The following is a 21,062-nucleotide window of genomic DNA, read 5'->3' as shown; positions in this document are numbered from 1 at the left end:
AAATCAAGACCTGAGGCATGTTAGTAGGCATTTTTTACAGTGAAATATAAGTTGTTTCACATTCATCTAATTAAACAGAATCCACTCAATATTTATATGAGTTCAAATGAACTAATTCATCAGCACTAATTCATCTAATTAAACAGAATCCACTCAATTTTTTCAAATTTTGAAAATAGAATTATTTATACCTGTCAAGTTCTTCAAAACTATACAAAGCGTACAATCCATGTAGTAGAATGATTATCCATTTTCAATATAAAGCTCAAACAGTGTCTTCTTCATAAAGATTGTTTCACTCCTTTCCATTTTCTGCAAAGCTCAAACTTATTGAAGATGCACTCAAGATCTAATCCCAAATCTCCCATCATACATGCTTCTTAGTCGACCAGAATTATCTTGATATGACTAAGGTTGGACCTTCGTCGAACCACCGCGAACCACCGCAAAGCCTGCCGAACTACCGTGAACCATTGCCAATCGACGAAAAGTAACCAGTAAAAGAAGGGTAATGGTTGAATATGATAAACTGCATATAGAAGGTTATTTTGGTCCTATTTTATTATTAAATAGCTGGTTTTGGAATATTGAGGGAATTGTGAAAACTTTTCTATTTTATTGAGAGATTAATGCCAAATTAAAAAAGCTGAGGTAAAAATATTAGATCTGGCCACTTTTGAGGGATTTGTGTAAATTACCCATTTTGTATAGATATCCTGAACCAAGGTTGTCTTATCATTATTCATTACTATGTTCAATATGATCCGCAAATTTTATCAGTTTCTTCCCATGTTTAGTCTCATTTTTTACTCTTTGTTCAAATGTTCTTCGAAGTATGCATGCAGATATCTTGTTTGAAAAAAAAAATTACTAAAAATGTTTGTGCGGTGAACGTGGATCGAACACGTGACCTTCAGATCTTCAGTCTGACGCTCTCCCAACTGAGCTATCCCCGCTATTTGGTTGTTGTGTAGTTTTGTTAATATCAAGTCGAAGAAAGAATTAGTGAAACTGTTTAACCATAATCTCCATCATCTCTACTAATTACTACTACAGTCAATAAGTGTAACTCTGTTGTGCAGCGGCACGTGAATATGTAAGAAACTAATCTCTGTTGACTGCACAGATTCACTTTCTAAATCAATCACATGCTCTTGTTTGGTTTACCCCTCTGCCCATTATAAGACCAACTCCATTCCCACCGTCAACTTCTGATGCTGACCCACTTCCAATCAAAACATACGGTTCTTGATCTCATTCCATTCCACCTATTAACTCAATAACTTCTACCCATTTGATCACAAGCTAACCCAGTTGACACTTGCTTAGCTCCCAAACAACTTTACAAAACAAAATAAAATAAAATAGATAGATAAGAAAAGAAAAGGAGTGAGCTTTGCAAAGAAATGAGAGCTCTTTCTCTTCAAATTTTCTTCTTCTTTCTTGTTCAAACTGTTAATGGAGAGAATCCTTATAGATTCTTCACGTGGAAAGTCACTAACGGTGACATCTACCCTTTAGGTGTTAAGCAACAGGTACCCTCTGCATTACAATACTTCTCTTTTTTGTGCTCTCTGGTTTTACTTTTCTTGGTAATGTTTCTTGATTTTCTTGAATCTAAAGAACATGCCTTTTTTCTTTATTTGAAGTGGGTATGTTGGCATTTATTGAGTTTTGACAAGTGTTTTTGCTGTGCAGGGAATCTTGATTAATGGGCAGTTTCCAGGGCCACAGCTTGATGTTGTTACTAATGATAATCTCATTATCAATGTTTTCAATTACTTGCGAGAGCCTTTCCTTATCTCTTGGTAATTATATTTACACTTTACTCCCACTAGTAGTAATCTCTCATGCTTTGTTTGGTAACATAGAAAATGGAAGAAAATAACACAATGTGTTTCTTTTTTTGGCTATGGATCTTTCTATTCTGGAACTGAACATTACTAGAAATAGTTTTGGGTTTTAATCCTTTGTACCAGATCTAACATACTCTTCAAAGTTTGGATTTTAACTATAAAAGCATGAAGATTTGATCCATTTCTGCATTAGGAGGTTAATTTCTAGATTGCAAAATGAGAATTTCTACCTTTTACAATAGATGAATGCATGGATAGTTACCAGTCACTGAGACAACAGGTTCCCTTTTACAGAAAAGTAAACTTGGGGAGGGACAAAAGCATTACCTTTTCAACCACTTTTGTTTTCTTCAACAACTGACATCTTTGTTGATAATCACTTTGTATCCAAGTTGGTTAGATTTATCTGTTCATGGTTAAAACTCAGGTTAATATATTTGCTTCAGGACTTATTTCTGGATCTTGAGACCTACATTTATTTATTAGATTTAGTCTGTGTATTGATGGCTGAGAGAGTGTAGGTCAGATTTAAATGTTTTTTGTCTCATTAATAATTGAGCTGGACCCTGGTTTTCCAGCTTGCTGGCCTAATTTAATTTTCTATTTCCTGTGTCCTTTAGGACATTGAGATCCAAGTCTCACTCTTCGGATACGCATTAATGTAATGGTTTGAAACTTTAGTCCCATGTTATATCAGATCTTATTTTCAATAATGCTAATTTTGTTTATATGAGTTGGTCATTTGTTCCAATAGGAAAGAAGAGATCAAGAAATCACCTACTATTTATTTTAGATCACAAATTCAGTATTTATGTGTGGTTATGGACATGGAATGTTCCTAAATTTTTAGATGACCTTTGACGATGGCTAATTGGCTATTAACATAAAATGTCAGCATAATCTCTTACACTTAAATCCGAATTCATGGTTTTGGTTTCCACTTATGAACAAAGAGGAAGTGCATTGATGTTTATGATGTTATGCCTATGAAAAAACAGATTAATCTAAGAAAATTATTTCAGAATTTGATGATAACGGGTTATCCGTTCTAATAGGAATGGCATACAACAGAGAAGGAACTCATGGCAGGATGGCGTCTATGGAACAAACTGCCCCATTTTACCAGGAAAAAACTTCACCTACGTCCTCCAAGTGAAGGACCAAATTGGTAGCTATTTCTACTTTCCATCACTTGGAATGCACAAAGCTGCTGGTGGGTTTGGTGGCATTAGAGTATGGAGCCGTCCTCGTATTCCTGTACCTTTCCCTCCTCCCGCAGGCGATTTCACTGTACTAGCTGGAGACTGGTACAAGAGAAATCACTATGTAAGTACTTACCGAGTATCTCTCATTTTTACATCGCAGTATAATTATAATATTCTACCATCTTCATTTAAGTTTGTGAAATTTGCATTAGTAGTACTTGTGCTAATTACTCTTTCTGTTTTTATTTTATTTTAACATTTTATAGCAATTGAGAGGAATCTTGGATGCTGGTCATGATCTTCCATTCCCCGATGGGCTTCTCATCAATGGCCGCGGATGGAATGGATACACGTTCACAGTTGATCAAGGTCTCTATTAATGAATCATCTTCCTTAATTCTAATTGTGCTGTTAATTTTGTTTAAATTCAATTTTAATTTAATCTCTTAAAGCAGTTAATGTAGTTCACTGTTAATGAATTCAGAATTTGTCCTAAGCTTTTAATCATGTCTGTCTGACCATTTATTTGCAGGGAGGACTTATAGGTTCAGGATATCAAATGTGGGCCTCTCAACATCAATTAACTTCAGAATTGAAGGGCACAAGATGAAACTTGTGGAGGTAGAAGGATCTCATACGCTACAGAATACCTACTCTGCCCTTGATGTACATCTTGGCCAGTCATATTCTGTCTTGGTTACAGCTGATCAGCCAGTAAAAGATTACTACATTGTCGTTTCTTCACGCTTCACTGCCCGTGTGCTTACAACAACAGCCATTCTTCACTATAGTAATTCACGTAATGGAGTTTCTGGTCCAGTCCCAGGTGGACCTACTACTCAGATTGATTGGTCCCTTAACCAGGCCAGATCATTACGGTACTTGATCTACATTCTGCCTCATCTCATCTCTTTCTAAGCTTCTCGTGAAAATATACTGCCATTTACCAAGTTATTACGTCATTACATGCTCCTATGCGAGTTTATTCTCACATATGTTGAGTTAATTTCTGTTAAATCAGCTGGAATTTGACTGCAAGTGGTCCGAGGCCAAATCCACAAGGATCTTACCACTACGGAATGATCAAAACCAGCCGCACACTCACTTTTGTGAACTCTGCTCCTCTTATCAATCGCAAGCAGAGATTTGCTGTCAACAGTGTCTCGTTTATTCCTCCAGACACCCCATTGAAACTTGCAGACCACTTCAAGATTCCAGGAGTTTTCAACCTCGGAAGTATGCCGAGTTATCCAACTTGGAGAAATGCTTACCTCCAGACCTCAGTGATGTCTGCTAACTTCCATGAATTTATTGAGATTATTTTCCAAAACTGGGAGGACACAGTTCAATCATGGCACATCGATGGTCATTCCTTCTTTGTTGTGGGGTAAGCTTAATCTGCAATGAATTAGAGAGTAATAACAATCACCATTATAACATTTTTCGCGTGGTATTTTATTTTGCTGACAATCCATGAAATGAACAGAATGGATGGAGGGCAGTGGACACCAGCTAGTAGGGTACGGTATAATTTACGAGATGCTGTTGCTCGTTGCACCACTCAGGTATGATCAATATGATGCAATTCTTAACAGCACGGAGTAGTAGTTGATACATTTCTTAGTTGGTTACGCGATTTGATTGTATACAGGTGTATCCTAAGTCATGGACTGCAGTTTACATGGCTTTGGACAATGTGGGAATGTGGAACATTCGGTCCGAAAACTGGGCAAGGCAATATCTGGGGCAGCAATTCTATCTCAGGGTTTACACTCCTTCAAATTCTTGGAGAGACGAGTTGCCCATTCCGAGGAATGCTCTTCTTTGTGGTCGTGCAAGAGGTCGTCACACTAGGCCTCTTTAAATTAGTTTAGAACAGATTTCTTCTAAATTTTGTCACGAGAGGGTGACAGAAATGGTTGCTTGAGGAGAAGGGCTAATTGTTACTTTTCCTTGCGGGAAATTGTTGTAATGCAAGAGCTCAACTTGAGCTTTGAGTTGTTTTTTTATTATCTGTAATTGGGATGCAGCAATCTGCCATTATTGTAACCACATTTATGCTGCAACACACTCGATGTGATTTAGTGACCGTAATAAAATTTAGTGTTGCCAAATAATAATGTGAATTACCGTTCAAAAAATACAACCAACGACCACGTTATTATTTAAGACTTGAGAGTGTACACTGTAGCGACGCAATATCACATCTTCATTTTGGTATAATGGACATTTTTGTGGCTTCGGTTCATATTTTAGCGACAAAGTAAGCTGTTTTGTCATATTTTGTGGTCAAGACGCCATTGGATAAAGACATGTCGGCTATTATTTGGCGACAACAATAACATTTTAGCCATACACCGAAGTTACTAAATTTATATTTGTTGCAAACATAAAATTGTAGAATTTGAAATGAACTATAGGAATTCATTGAAAAAGATCATCAACAATTAAAATAATATTTATGAACACAATCAGTCATAATAGCTTGATAAGAACAGAAATATATAAATTGGATTTAAATAAGGAGGGATTAGTAGTATAAAATAAAAGTGGATTAGGAGTTTAATGATTAAGTTGGGGTTATAAATAAGGTGATGTAACGTAAGATATGAGAGTCAAAGTAAAAGATCATGTTTAAGAGGATGTCAACGGAAGTAAGAAACATGAAATCCCCATGACCATCTTATCCATAAACATTATAGAAAATGCATTTGACATATTTCCATGTCTTAATTCATTATTGCAATCAAAAGTCGAGGGAGTGTCTGCTCAAATTCAAATACCAAACCTTTTCCCATGAAATCAATTTTAACAAATTTTTTTAAAATCAAAAATTTAAATTAATTTTCAATAAATACTTTTCAATTTTAACCGGTCACTCAAAATTTTTTAAATATTATTTTTTAAAATATATTCATTTCTGACTAAACCTTACCATTTTTCATCTGAAAATACTTATCAATATTATAAAACAAGTGGTAAATAATTATAACTTAAAACAAATTAAAAAGATATAGTATTAAAAAAAATAAATGTTTAATTAAAATTGAAACGTACTTATTAAAAGTGAGCTAAATTTTGTGGTTTTGAAAGATTTAGATGGTCTCTGTAGGTTCGGTAGTTTAAAACTGATTTAAAAATTTAAAAATTTAACTGCTAACTAGTAATGGTTAACTGTTAATGTAATTTTTAACAATTCAATATCTAAAGTGTAATTTTTTTTTTAATATTGGGGGGGGGGGGGGCAAGAGCGTTTGTGGAAATATTTAAACACATGACTTAACAGTTTGCTGACTAACGCTTATACTATTTGAGCGTTGTTATAGTTTAAACCTTAGAAGCACAGAAACTTCGATAACCGGAAACTCTCAGAAACTCTCGGAAACTTATAAGGAAACGTTTCGGGCCGTTTCTGTAAATAAAAAAATAAAAAAGTTGTAAAAACTCTAAAAAATTCTCAACAAATTATATTTTGAACCAATTACCCATGATTTTTATTGTTCACGTTATCTACGATATAACTTATTTTTTTATTTTTGTTGCATTTAATTATATTTGATTTATTATATAATTAATTGTCATAATGTATAAGTAAAATTTAAAATATATAGTATTTTATAATTTTAATTTTATAAATATATTTTTATATTTTTATTATTTACACGTTTTCTCCACGTTTCGTTCCTTCATTTTAGAAAAATGCCCGTTTCCGCGTGTCCATTTCGTGTCGTTTCCGTTTTCCGTTTCCGTGCTACGTTTAAACCTTACTTCATGGATTTAAGTTTAACATCAACTGTAGAATCCAAAGACTACAGAATTGAGTTTCCCAATAGATTTAAAAAATAAAATTTACTAATTTAATTAGATTTATTGTAACAAAGAGAAATAAACGTCATTATTAGCTCTTTCTATAGAATGCAGACAATATAATAAACGTCATTATTTAGTTTTTTTTTCTTTCTTTCTAAATGTTTATAATTAATTAGCTTACGAAATGAGAAAACACTTGTCAAAGCTTCTGCAAATGCATCCAAAGAATATTCCCCAATTTAAAACCGCCTTCTGCATTCTCCAACCTCTTTCACAGCCATCCAACACATGCTAACATTGCTACAAAATTTGTTTCTGCCAGTTTTGGCCTTAAATGCCAAAAAAGTAACAACTATAATTAACACCAATATTCATATTCTTAGGTATATAATTCTCATACAAAGCAGGAAAGTCTTCCTCCGTGCAAAGTATATACAATATAAATAAGAAATAATTATACATTCTTTTTTCATTGTACACATCATTTGTGGATAAACATTACAACACATCATCAAATATTAACTAATAAAAGAAATATTAAGACTAATGGTAAAAAAAATTCAAATTTACTACAATTTAATCCAATTTTTTTAATTTTTATAGCAATAACCAATTTTTTTTATTACAATAATAACCAAATCGGTAGCCAGATTTGTCATTTTTAGTGGGTATTTGGTTCAGCTTTTTAATGGAGTTTTTAGCTTTTACTTTTCAAAAAATTCCACTAAAGTGTTTGGTGAGAATTTTCTAAAAGCTTTTTTGAGCTTTTTGAACCTTCAACAGCTGCTTTTTGAAAAGCTCCATTTTGGAGTTTTTTACCAACAGCTGATAACTTTTTCAATATTTTGAATTACTTAGACAAAACTGCTCCTATTAGGATATATTATTTTTTAATATATATATATATATATATATATATATTTATTTAAACTATTTTAAATACTCTAATCATTTTTAAATTATCTAATATAATTTTTTTATATTAGCAAAACTATAACTTAATTATTTTCTAAAATAAATCATAAATTTATCAAAAAAATATCTAAATAAGTTTAAACTAAACATTCCTTCTTATAAAAAAATAATTTTAATACTTTTATTGAATATTATATAATATAATATATTTATAAATTAATAAATAAAAAATTATGCCCTTTACGGTTATTTTATATATAAACAGCAACAACTAATCAAATCTCATCAAACACGTATGGTGTATCAGCTATCAGCTACCAGCCAACAGCACTACAAGAAATTCATTATATTGTGACAAAAAATTTAATGATAAAATAAATTTCGTCATGATATGTAGGTAAATTGTGACAAAAATTTATTTTATAGCAATTAAAATAAAAATATCATATATTGTGATAAATTTAAATCTTGACAAAAAAAATTATCACTATAAAAAAAATTAATTTTTTTGTGACAAAGTATTTGCCACAAATATTATTTTATCACTATATATTATAAAAATAGTTGTAATGATAAAATAGATTTTGTCATGATATATTAATTTATCGTGACAAATTTTTTTTACAACAATTAAGATAAAAATAAATAATATTGTGATAAATTTAAACTTTTTCAAATATTTATGTCACTCTAAAAGAAATTCATTTTTTGTGACAGTATTTTCATAAAATAATTGTCACTATATATTTATAAAAATATTTATGATGATAAAATAAATTTTATCACATCATGAAATTATATTGTGAAAAAAAACCATAGAATTAAAATAAGGATTTATTAAGTAATTGTTAATCGAATTCAAATTTAACGGGATTTAATTTTTGAATTTTCACCCAGAATCTAGATCTAATAATAATAATAATAATAATAATAATAATAATAATAATAATAATAAATTCATTAGATAAGATACAATTACGAAATACACATTTATTTAAAAATAATACTTTATATATAGAATTAATAATTTAATATTATGTCAGCTTATTGAATCATTATTTAATTAAATCAGTTAAAAATTGGCTCAAATTAATTAATTAAACCCAGTTCAGTTTTTTAAGTATATGTTTCATAACCACAACACAACCCATTATTTAAAATCCATGTCAATCCATGTATGTTTATAGAATCAATTTGAATCATCAGATCAAATTTCTCAACGCATCTAAAGCCATTAATATTTAACAGTTGTTGACAACCTAATTCCACTCTTTTTACCCACGTACAGCCACACCTCCACTTTACTTTGTTTCCTTTTTTTTCTTTCACGTTTCATTTCAAATCCTTAACCGTAATATTTTTAATCTAAATTTATATTTTTTATTTGCCATCTCACCACTTTCATCTCACCACTCTCATTTCCTATATCCTTTTCGATTTCTCTCCATCATATCTTCCCCTGATACATCTTTTATCAATTTAAATGCCGATGGATGCCTCTATTTTTATAGATTTTTGCTTTGGCCATTTTTTTCTCGGTTCAGTCGAATCGAGAGGCTTAATTTGAACTCGGAATCCTATTTCTAGAAACACGAAGGCCTGAGATTTTGAGTATTTGAATCTGGAATCCTGATTGAACGAAGGTAACAACATTGAAATATTTGAATTAAATTAAAGAGAGCAAATTCATTTATCATAAATATTGTTTTTTAGATCTAATCTTATATTTATTTTTTATTGCAGATTGAAGCACATGACTTGATAAAGAAACAACATCAGAATAGATATTCTATTAAATTTTGTTTAGTTAAATTTTTTATTGTAAGCACAATTTTGTATCTGTTTGAATAATTGATTATTTTAGGATATCAGGATTTTTGTATTTATGGTTTTATGTAGTTAAATTTGTTGAGTAATTATTTGTACTTTTTGTATTTGAAATAACATTGTAATTTTTTATCGATTTAGTGCAAATTTATATTACGTTAGTGACACGATATTGTACTAATTATTTTTAAATAAAGAATTAGATATAAGAAAAATTATAATAAATTCTTTTGATAAAATTTGGCAATAATTTCCAGCACCATGTAAATTATGATTATGATAATATATTTTATTGCATTAAAAATTTGTGACAAAATAAATTTTATCAAAATAAAAATAAATTTCTTCATTATTAAAATCGTGATAAAAGAAATTTGTCAAGTAATTAAATTTTGTCACTAAAAATAGATTATTTATTATGACAAATAAATATTAATTGTGATAAAATTTAATAAATGTGATATAATTAATCGTCATAATACATATTTAATATGACAAAAACAATTTCTCACAATAATAATATATGATGACAAATTATTATTTTTGTCATAATAACGTTATTGAGACGAGGATCTCTTGACGAACTCAGTGACAAACATAATTTGTCACAATATGCTATTTGTGACAAAATTTGATTATACCGTGATGAATTTTTTCATCACAATATGCTAAATTTCTTGTAGCAGCTATCAGCAACAACTAACAGCTATCAGCTATAAGAAACAGCTGAACCAAATAAGGCTACTATTATTTTTTTGATGAATACTAATATATTAAAAGTTATAAAAATGACAAAAAGCTCAAAACTATTCAAAATAATTCCACAAAAAGTACGATTTGATTATTATTGTAACGAAAAATACAATTTGATTTTTTCACCATAAGGCTAGATATTATTGTCTTTTTTTCATGAAAGTATATGGAACCAACGGGAATTGGTTCAAGTGATAAACGACTTGATATCACATAAATAAAATTTCGGATTCGAGTCTTGTGAATGCAGAAAATTTTCGCTGACAGACTCATCTACCATGCTAGTTAGATGCGCGACGCGGGCGAATCCGGATTAGTCAGGCGAAACCTGAAAAGCAGATGACGGGCAACCAAAAAAAATATATGAAATATGTGGGCGTTTGATAAAGTGGAGAGGGCAAAGAGGTTTTAATGGGAATGTTTCCTTGAGGTCATGCAAACGCTTAGGTCATGTGCATTCCCATATTCTGCCAAGCTTTTGAACGTATGGATTTTTCAATTTATTCTGAACTCTCTTTAATTTTTATTCTTTTTTCACTTGGAGTTAGTTTTGTTATAACGTTTGATTTATGTAATTTGCGTGGGAATTTGATCTCAGAATTGTTGTTTTCATACCCATTTTTTGCTATCTCGAGAGCCTTGCTTTTTGTCTTACTTGCCAATGGATGACCTCAACAAATAATAAATATCCATGTTATAAGCAATCCACGGGAATTAAAGAAATTAATAGCATACAATGTTATGTCCTTTTCTCTTTTTCAAAATGTAATTATCATTTTTCAGTGAGAAATTATGACAGTGCAAGAATCGAACTTTGATGTGGCTAGCTTATGTATTTTTAGATATGAAAAAAAAAATGAAATAATTCTCCTAAGGACATTTGGAGTAATAATTTTTTAATTATGATAGCCTACTTTTTTTTTTTTGATTCTTGTAAGTATTTATGTATATACCAATTAGGTATAACTCAAATGGTGTGATTGGACAACATAATATTTTATTCGAAGCGTTGAAAATCTCCCTTCTTATAAATAATAAAAAAAAGTTATTTGTATTTTTTAATATTTTATTTGATAAGTAAATTTTAATATAAATTTTAGACTTTCTATCAAATGCAACTTTTCTCACCACATAGATAAAATCAATGAAATCATTATTCGTTACTAAATTATAGTTTACAAATTATAAACTTTAACATGTTTTACGATTTTAATATAAATTTTCAATTTTGGCAATTTAATATATGAACTTTACAATTTAAAATATTGAATGTTTTGAGGAAAAAAATGCCATTCAGTGTTTTAAATTTCAAAAATCCGATAGTTGATTTTAATATTGTCAGAATTGAAAGTTCGTAATAAACTTGCAAAATATGCTAAAATTTGTGATATTTAAAGCAATTGACCCTAAATTATATTACTACAATGTGTAATATTAATGTTTTTTTGGCTGAATTCTAATTTCAAATCTTACTATCATGAAGACGAAATTCTCTTATTATAAGTCATATAGACAAAAGATAACCAAATAGGTTAATTATCACAAACTTTTGACTAGAAGATTTAAATAATAATATAAGTGAAAAAAACTTACATTTTCACCCAATCATTTAGGCATTTTTGAACCGAAACCAAAGAAGTCTGAAATTCCGTGTCCAAATTTTCGTTTTTATAATCGAAACTCCGAAGGACTAAACTGAAGTTGATAGCTAAAAAGCTGCACATCAAGACAATTCTTTACAACAGAAGTCTCTCTACTATTTATTCTCTTTTGTTTCATTCTCTTATATCATCAGTATCACTCTTTTTTCTTTTTCTTCCTCTTAATTTCCCCTTCAACACAGACAATGAATCACAGTACCCCTCCTAATCAACATGTTGATGCTTTAAAATCTTGTAATAATAATGTCAGAGTCTTAAGGAGACGAGTTGGTGATGATCATATTGATTTAGCTCCTGAAATAAGCTTGAAACCTCCCATGGTTCGGCCTTATGTTCGATCAAAAATGCCTCGTCTTCGATGGACTTCTGATCTTCACCAGTGCTTTGTTCATGCTGTCGAAAGGCTCGGTGGAGAAGATCGTAAGCTTTCTTTATCTTATTTTTTTTTCTTGATTTTCATTTTTAGAGAAAAAAAATAAATTTTCATATTTATTGAAGATTTGTGCTGTGGGGTTTGTTGGTAGGAGCTACTCCAAAGATGGTTTTGCAGATTATGAATGTGAAGGGGCTTACCATATCTCACGTTAAAAGCCATCTTCAGGTTCTAATTAATCAACTTAATTCCCATTTAATTACAGCAAAACTACAAATGTTCATCTATTTATCACTCACTACAAGAAAATGGTTTTTATTAACATGAGATGTTGTTAATAGTAGTGGTTGTGCGTGTTGCCGTAATGTAATAGACCGTTGATAAAAATCACTTTTCTTGTAGTAAATATGTGTTATTTCTTGAGCTTATTTTAAAGTTTGTTTTGGTATATTTATATGAACAGATGTACAGAAGCATGAAGCATGAGCAAATGATACAAGGTATACAAAATCTGATTAATTAATGAGTTGGGTACTTTACATTAATTTGTTTTGGTGCTGAACAGAAAAGTTGGCAGTGGTGGAATATATTTTACATTAGAAATGGTTAGATATAAAGAGAGTAAAAGGAATTAACCATTTATGGACCAGAAGTGGTGGTGCATGTAAAAGAAATCAAAACTGGTTGACAATATAACACTCTCACTCACTGACACAACCAAGAACCTGTCGTCATGTGTATCATTCCTTTTTAATCTTTGTCTTCTTAATTTCTCAAGTAATTTCTTTGAGCATATATTTATATGTCAGAGAGTTATCATTGAGAAGAAGAATCACATCAAAGTGATGAGTTTTATATGGAAACAGTACTGTGTACTGCTTTTAGAATATGATATCAATTAATTTATGTTTAATATGTATAATGTGATTGTGCAGAAGCGGCTATGGCAGCAAAGAAAAATGAGAGAGCGGTCGGAATTATTCACCGGAATCCGAGTTATTTCGCGCACCTGAATTCGATGTGTTGCCATCAGTTTAAAGGCAAAGACTGTAACAATTCACTACTCAATCATGGGCATGGTGGAGTTAGTTCAAATACTAGCATGGCTACACAAAGGTTACTACACTTTTAAATTCTTCTAAAAAAGTTATGGCTATATTTTTATATCTTGGTGATCGACTTTTAAATTATTACATTTTGATGATCAAACTTAAATCTTTATCGATAACGACAGATCATTATTTTATTGTTGATGTTTTTTTTGAATATTTATTCATTTCAGGATTTGGAATAAAAATCAACCAAAAACTAGTAAATTGAACATATATTATTCTGATGGATGTACATGATATATTATTGCAGAAGAGAAAAACAAGAGATTTGGAATATTGGGAAAAAAGTGAGTGATGAATCATTCTCAAATGAAGAAGTAACAAGCAAGGAATGGGAACAGAAGCCAAATCCTTACTATATCATCTTCAATGATCTACTCAAAACCAACACTGCCCTAGTAAGTTATTTATCATTATTTTACAAATACTTAATTAATTATTCATAAATTTAATAATTCAACTTATTCACAATCCGGAAATAATAACTTTATTTTCTAACAATATAATCTATATCCACATTATTTTTTATCATAAATTTTAATTATATTTAAATAGTTTATATTAGTAATTATAACAAATATTACTTACATGAAGATATATATATTCTTCAATCTTCATAAATAAAGTTTGATATATATAATTCTATTGTATTCAATATTTGTAAATATATCTCCATAATTTTATCATTGAAATATGTCTCCCAATTGTTTTTTTATTTAGAAAAAAATCAATTTCCTGTTTTCATTTCCGTGCACATATATAGCTAAAGAAAAATACAAATAACATTTATATATCTAATTAATTTGATATTTCAGGAGCAAAAAAAGGCGTCGCTAACAAATGGTGGTGATCCGGAGAAAAACCATAAGGTTTTAGAACATAGAAATAGTGACAAAATGTGTTTGTCACTAAAATCAAATGCTTCCGAGTCGTCATTATTGGAGCTGAAAAAAGCTGAGAATTTAAATATGAATGATGTTTCTCTCGAACTTACTCTTGGTTAGTCACTATAAATATGAATTGGTGACAATTTGGAGCTTATTCAGCTTCACTTTTTTGTTATTCTTATTTTAGCTTCCTTACGAAGATATAACCCGTCTTCTACCATTAACCCCAAGCAAAACCCTAACACTGGCTTATTTGGTTATGAAAAACTTGGTTAATTGAGTACGAGGGTCTTTAAACTATCACTTTATTGTATTTTGGTGACCGACTTTAATTTGTTCATTTGAACAAAAAAAATCCAGTTACAATGCTGACGCGATAACCGGATTTTTCTACATAAAAATCATTTTTTGCCTGTATTTTTTTGAAAACTTATCACTTAAACATGATTTAAATGTCAAATGTGGACTTTGAAAAAAAGATTATCTTGCATAAAAAATATGATTCAGAATCGGAGGATGGAGATGGATAATATTTAGGTGGTTGAAGGGTCAAATATATTATTTCTCTTATTTTATTAGTGATCATATTTATTTATTAAGAAATATTTCTAAATTAAATGTCAATTGCATTTTTTTTGTTATGCGAATATATAGTTAACTCGCCGTTTAGAATGCAACTTTTTTCATGCTATGACGTAGGGAGCGGTCTGATCGAAAATGAATAAAAACATTAATTTTAAAAAAATTTAAAAAATAAAAACATTAATATAAAGAAATAAAAGTTATATGTTGAAAAAAATTGATTATTTATAAAAGAAAAACATAATTTTATTGGAAAAAAAAAAAGAAATTATATTCCTCCTTGGGCTTACAAAAGAAAACCAATGGCTACCATGAGTTGACACCTTCTAAATGGACCTAAGAATGAACATACGGTTATGAGCCTCCTAAAACCAGGCCCATTTTCCCCTTCGTCTTCCTCTCTACTCCCATCCTAAAACCCTAAACCACAACAATTTTTCAATTTCCACTTCTATCTTACAGTCTCAGCACACTACTCTCAGAACTAAGAAACAATGGCGGACACCGTACAGTACCGTCTCGAGCGCATGGTCGACGAGCTCGACGACCTAGAAAAGCGCGGTATTTTCACTCATCAAGAGATATCCGAAATTGTCAAGCAAAGACGCAAATTCGAGTACAGATTGAAGAGACCCAGTCCATTGAAACAAGATTACTTAGCCTACATTGACTACGAACTTCAAGTCGACTCCCTCCGCCGTCTAAGAAAGAAATCGATTGCTCGTGATCTTGAGAATAAAGGAAGCAACAAGAGAATGAAAACCTCAGTTTCTGATCTTGCCGGCGTTTCCAAAATCGCTGATATTTATCGTCTCGCTGTTACGAGATATAAAGGCGATATTGACCTTTGGTTTCAGTATTTAGAGTTTTGCAGACAACGCAGAAATGGCAGAATGAAGAAAGTATTTCTTTCTCACATGATTATTCTTTCATTAGGTTTTCGTAGAGCTTGAGAATTTAAATAATTTTATGCTGATTTTGTTTATGTTATTAACTATTATTCAATATTGATTACATTTTGTTTAGGTACTGGCTCAATTAATTAGGTTTCACCCTAAAGTTCCAGGAGTTTGGATATATGCTGCAGCTTGGGAATTTGATCATAATTTAAATGTTTCAGCAGCTCGAGCTCTTATGCAGAGTGGGTTGAGGGTTTGCCCTAACTCTGAAGATCTTTGGATAGAGTATCTTCGGATGGAACTTACGTATCTTAACAAGTTAAAAGCTAGGAAAGTTGCTCTTGGAGAAGATACAGGAACTCTGGTTCGTGATAGTGTAGACGCCAATGAGCAACAATGGAAAGATGAAAACAATGGTGTGTTTATGTCACTTGGTGAGGAAAGTGGAAATGGTAATGGAGCAAGTGTTAATATTGAGGAGAAAATCGATTTGTTTCGGGAACAGGGTTTGAAAATTCTTGAAACTATTTATAGTAGAGCCGTTGAGACTCTTCCTTCGAGTTTTGGCCTGAGAAAGCGGTTGTTTGAGATATTTGAAGCTGTAGAATTGGCACACTCAGAAGATCTGCGTGAGAAGATCTTGAATGATATGAAGAGAGACTTTTCTAAAGATACTGAGTATTGGGACTGGCTTGCTAGATTTGAAATGACTAGTTCTAGTAGCACACAGGACTTGACAGGCGGTGTCATGCCACCACGACTTGAAAAGGCAATTGAGGTAGAACTATATTACTGGGAATGATGTTGTTGAAATTTACAGCTTTATTTTCGTGTTGTATGTTAGTTATCTTTCCTGTTTCATTCAAATTTCATATGTGGTAGGCATCTGACTGTGATGCTTTTCTTGCAACAAATTTGAATTAGAAGTATTACAGATTTTATCTTCTTGTTGATTATTTTCTGATTGTCACCCTTGATTCTCTGTGCTGTGTAGGTTTATGAGGAGGCACTACAATTTGTGCCCTCACCAACTATGTTTAGCCTGTATGCAAAGTTTTTTATGGATGCCATTGCGCCTAAAAGAGAAGAAAACCAGCTTTCTGGATTGCCTGTTCATTCAGAAGATTATATCTCCCATCTCTTGAAAATATATGAGAAAGCGGAGGCATCGGGGTGCTTGACTGAGGATCTTGCTTTTGAATATGTTTCATTTTACTTGCAACTAGGAAAGCTAGAAGAAGCCAGGTTGCTAGCAAAAAACTTTTGCAATGGGAAACTGTCCGATTCAGTAAAATTATGGCTTTTAATGTTCTCGATAGAAATTAGATATTTAACAAATAATGTTTCTGGACCAAGTGAAGTTGATTTGCAATCCATCTTTGGGCTCTTTAGAAGGGTGTTGACTAAAAAGCCAATATTAGAAGCTGAGGACTTGTGGATAATGGTATGATTTTACTCTATTTTCCTGCCATTTTGACTGTTAAATTTTTAGATTGTGCTGCTGACTATCTTAACTCATTTCATTTTAGCCTGTCATTTTTTTTGTCAAATTAATCTATGCTTGCTGAAGATATCTAGGACATGCATCACTTTTTGTTTAAAATATTTCCTTGGTGACTAAAAAAATAAAATGTGAGACTTGGATAAATGACAATTTTGCATGGATCAAATTCAAAGGATTTTTTCCAAATACTGTTTAGAATTCTTAATTCATGGGAATTACCATACTCTTCCCTTTTGGCGTTTGATGAACAGATTCTCAAAGTTGTTTCATTGTACATATTATTGTGCATTTAGTGTATTTGCAGGTACCATGTATAACTTGATTAAACTTTATTATTTTTTTGGTATGATGAAATGATTGCTGTACTCTTCATCAGTTTCAATGTCTGTTTAAGTACAAAATCAACTAAATGAGACGTTTGAAGGTTCAAGAAGTTCTAATATGATCTCATTCTGCAGGCAATCAAGTATTTTGCGATGAAAAGGCAGTATTTTGACAAGCTGGTTGAAATGTCATTTATTTCAGTAGCTAAAGATGGTGGCAGTGACGATGGCTTCTCCCTCCCTTCTGCTATTATAAATTGTGTTCTCCAGATGGATGGATATCAACGTGCAAGGGAGACATATAAACGGTACGTTAGCGAGAAGTTATTGTTGGCTGCTCAAAAGTTTTTTGTAGGGAGTGTTTTCAGTTTGGTATTAGCTATTTACGCAAGGTAGTGTCTTTTCTTGCTGTAAGGGGTATTGTTGATTCATTACAGTCCATAATAATGCACCATATATGAAAACAACACAAAAACTTACAACAAAATTTTGAATTATTTATCTTATGCTAAAGAGATCTTTGTTTCCAATGCAGTTTTCTTGCCCTGCCTCGTCCTGGTCTTGCTTTATACAGAACTTGCATTGAGTTGGAAGAGAACCTTGCGTCTAACTGTCTCGGAAATGCCAGAAAATTATATGAATCTGCACTTACAACTTACAATCAAAATGTGAGATTGTGGTGCGACTACCATGCCATGGAGATTAAGGTAACATTTTTCTCTAGCTTGATTTCTTGAAAGATTAAATGTGTTACTGAACAGTTTCAGAATATTACTGAGCAATAGATGCCCCGTTGTCTTAGGGCTCGCCCCGTACTAATATCGATTTTAAATATCAACTTTCAAAATGAAAGTTTAAATGGGGATTTTTCTCTAGCTAGGTTATGTTTTACTCTGTCAAATTTGATGTTTCTTTTTCTTTTCAAGATGGCATCCTACCAGACCAGGTGTTACATATATATGTTTCCAGTATACTAACAAAATCTTTCTACTTGTACAGCTGGGAACATCAGAAACAGCAAATGCCGTCTATTGGCGTGCACGGAAGACACTTAAAGATTTGGCAGCACTAAGCTTTGCTCCGGACTTGTTATAATTTAAGTGTCAGATTAAGCAATTTCAGTTTTGATCTCGATGGTAGCTTGAGTAATTTGTCTAATTGGCAGTGCAAGTTGCAAAAAAACAGTAAGTTAATGTAATCTCAAATTTTACAAATCTCTTTCTGGTGGTATACTAGAGCTTTATATTTATCATTTACAAATGAGTATTTTTTGTTAGTTACAGACGTTTTTGCTTTACGAGATATAAATAAACAATGTTGAATACTGAATACAAAAGCTGTACTGATATAAAATGTTCCATGAAACCAAGAGTTCAAATGAAATCCTAGACTCTTGGCCATTGTGGACTTACTATCTCAAGAGTGCTAAATACTAATCGCATTCGGCTGGCAACAATGGATGGCTCCTCAGCATATCCCACAACGGCCATTTGTTCTAGCTGCAGAGTCTTCACAGGAAGCCTTTGGCAAACAAAATGAATAAAACAAGTGAGTCACAACCTAGCTGAAAAATTCCTATCACTGACTGTATTATTGAATCAGAACCTGGAAGATTTTATGAGTCTTAAATATAAAAAAAAGAAAATCGAACTAAGTATCAAATAGAAGCACTAAAAGGACCTTACCATGCCATTCCCTTCACATAATATGCATTTGCTATGAGAGCACAAAATCCATTCCACTGAAGCAGTATTTCATTCGACACTGGCGGTATAGATGACCATCTAACTATAGTTGGTTGTGGAGTACATAAGATGGTGATGAATATAATGCTCAACCACAAAATACACTCATTTATCTGCACCATTGAATATAAAGAATGAGGTTTCACATTACTGTATTGTAGTTGTTCATAGTTCATGATAATACTCAAACTGGGAAGCAAACTGTAATGATGCAAGGCAATTTGAAGCATGTGAAGTGTTGCAGTTAAATATAGGTAGGAGTGAGTAACCTCATTAGCAAATATCTTTGATTGGACACTGGTGTTTCCTCCAAAATTCTGCATTGCTTCAATCTTAACTCCAGATTCCTTCATGGCATGAAGTTCCTTACGCAGTCCTTCATCTGTGCAGCCTAGAGCATATGCATTCACCCCAGCACTAATGAACTCCTGATAAACACATCTAAAAGTATTCATTCCGAGGACAATGCAAAGAAACCACACAATTGATAACCATGAACGAATTATGGAACATACTTTTAAGTTGTCACCTCCTCCACGATCAATTACGTTCCTGTATCGCCTAAACAAAGTGATAGCTATGTTCCGAGATGAACGATACTCATCATCAGGCGAAATAGAATCATGCGATCGGCACTGCAAGAATCAAAATTAATCATAGAATTCTTCAATCAACAAAAGAAAGACAAAAAGATGTAACTGCTAACCAGCCATCTGTTTGAAGCCACTCTTTGCCATAAGTGATGAGTCCTAAGCTGGCTATGCTCATTCCAAGAAAGAGAACTGTTGCAAACTAATTTATTACGCGGAACACGTAATAGGGGCCTATGAACAATCTTGCAAGAAAAAGCTTCATAGAGACCATTAAAACCTGGACAGCAGTGGCAGTTGCCAATTACTCCATATAGATGTACCATTACCATGGTTGAACCATGATCATTACCTTCAACAAAAGGATACGATCAGTCTATTATTCTAAGAATAAACACCATTTTAGAGCAAGCTAACCAGCCAGCAGCATAAAACATGAGTTCTTCTGATTGCTACTTACAAATTAATTTGATCTGAAATTAATTGAAGAGCTAAGCAAATTGATTGTTTGGCAACCCCCTATTCTGCAAGAAAAAAGATTTGTTTTTTCTCATACACAAAGTCAATCATACAATTAAAAGAAAAAGAAGATTACCTGATTTGAATTAAGAAAAACTCATCATCATAATAAGGGAAATAGATTTTAGAACCAAAAATGAACAAGTGGATGGAAAAACGAGTGGCAACAAAAACAATCTTGAATGGTTACTTAGAGCCACTAAATGGAGTTTTTTTAGATTTTTTGAAAGTTTAGTTTTGTGACTTTTGTCATTCTATTACCTATTAAACTAACAAAAATACATAAAAAAATTCATTTTGTTAAGACTTATTAATATGCCTCTGCGGATTTGATGTAGTGGTCTAAACTTTAACTATCTGGACGTTATGGTCACATATTCGAATTCCGGTTACACCCTTTTTAATAAATAGGGTGGTTGACTAGACAGTCTAGACTGCTAGTCATTATAACTCGGATTTGCTAGATATATGGACTTGCAGTACACGTCCTTGGCTCCGGCT

At 31.8% G+C, this 21,062-nt stretch overlaps 4 protein-coding genes, 1 long non-coding RNA gene and 1 other non-coding gene across 7 annotated transcripts; 4 read left to right on the top strand and 2 right to left on the bottom strand.

The window, feature by feature from the left end:
- Positions 1 to 883: 883 nt before the first annotated feature.
- On the bottom strand, positions 884 to 956 carry TRNAF-GAA (transfer RNA phenylalanine (anticodon GAA)). The gene has a single exon. It is a non-coding gene; the product is annotated as a tRNA-Phe (tRNA).
- A 190-nt stretch (positions 957 to 1,146) lies between these two features.
- Positions 1,147 to 5,129, top strand: LOC126664409 (L-ascorbate oxidase homolog). Its single transcript, XM_050356782.2, has 8 exons — positions 1,147 to 1,535; positions 1,699 to 1,808; positions 2,912 to 3,182; positions 3,328 to 3,430; positions 3,594 to 3,939; positions 4,083 to 4,448; positions 4,548 to 4,626; positions 4,713 to 5,129. Exons 1-8 carry the CDS (start codon positions 1,407 to 1,409, stop codon positions 4,923 to 4,925), a joined length of 1,617 nt encoding a protein of 538 aa, XP_050212739.1. The 5' UTR covers positions 1,147 to 1,406; the 3' UTR covers positions 4,926 to 5,129.
- A 3,944-nt stretch (positions 5,130 to 9,073) lies between these two features.
- On the top strand, positions 9,074 to 9,747 carry LOC126666118 (uncharacterized). Its single transcript, XR_007637765.1, has 2 exons — positions 9,074 to 9,429; positions 9,530 to 9,747. It is a non-coding gene; the product is annotated as an uncharacterized LOC126666118 (long non-coding RNA).
- Positions 9,748 to 12,194: 2,447 nt separating this feature from the next.
- On the top strand, positions 12,195 to 14,516 carry LOC126666194 (uncharacterized). Its single transcript, XM_050359193.2, has 6 exons — positions 12,195 to 12,447; positions 12,552 to 12,628; positions 12,864 to 12,900; positions 13,336 to 13,516; positions 13,763 to 13,910; positions 14,328 to 14,516. The coding sequence occupies exons 1-6, from the start codon at positions 12,213 to 12,215 to the stop codon at positions 14,514 to 14,516; spliced, it is 867 nt and encodes a 288-aa protein (XP_050215150.1). The 5' UTR covers positions 12,195 to 12,212.
- An 814-nt stretch (positions 14,517 to 15,330) lies between these two features.
- On the top strand, positions 15,331 to 18,959 carry LOC126665322 (uncharacterized). The gene is made up of 6 exons (XM_050358088.2): positions 15,331 to 15,883; positions 16,008 to 16,658; positions 16,875 to 17,324; positions 17,843 to 18,015; positions 18,243 to 18,414; positions 18,707 to 18,959. Exons 1-6 carry the CDS (start codon positions 15,476 to 15,478, stop codon positions 18,800 to 18,802), a joined length of 1,950 nt encoding a protein of 649 aa, XP_050214045.1. The 5' UTR covers positions 15,331 to 15,475; the 3' UTR covers positions 18,803 to 18,959.
- LOC126665325 (uncharacterized) lies at positions 18,913 to 20,778 on the bottom strand. Of its 2 annotated transcripts, none has more exons than XM_050358090.2 (7): positions 20,638 to 20,778; positions 20,503 to 20,566; positions 20,159 to 20,394; positions 19,968 to 20,087; positions 19,722 to 19,880; positions 19,393 to 19,565; positions 18,913 to 19,228 (listed from the first exon to the last, which is right to left on the bottom strand). In XM_050358090.2, the coding sequence occupies exons 3-7, from the start codon at positions 20,372 to 20,374 to the stop codon at positions 19,093 to 19,095; spliced, it is 804 nt and encodes a 267-aa protein (XP_050214047.1). In that variant the 5' UTR covers positions 20,375 to 20,394; positions 20,503 to 20,566; positions 20,638 to 20,778; the 3' UTR covers positions 18,913 to 19,092. The 2 variants fall into 2 exon arrangements, with proteins under 2 accessions (XP_050214047.1, XP_050214048.1); XM_050358091.2 differs by having other exon boundaries at positions 20,503 to 20,561.
- Between the last annotated feature and the right edge of the window lie 284 nt (positions 20,779 to 21,062).

Source organism: Mercurialis annua, linkage group LG1-X (genome assembly GCF_937616625.2).
Source record: "Mercurialis annua linkage group LG1-X, ddMerAnnu1.2, whole genome shotgun sequence".
In the NCBI taxonomy this organism is placed as follows: domain Eukaryota; kingdom Viridiplantae; phylum Streptophyta; class Magnoliopsida; order Malpighiales; family Euphorbiaceae; genus Mercurialis; species Mercurialis annua.
This window is presented reverse-complemented; position numbering and strand designations above follow the sequence as displayed.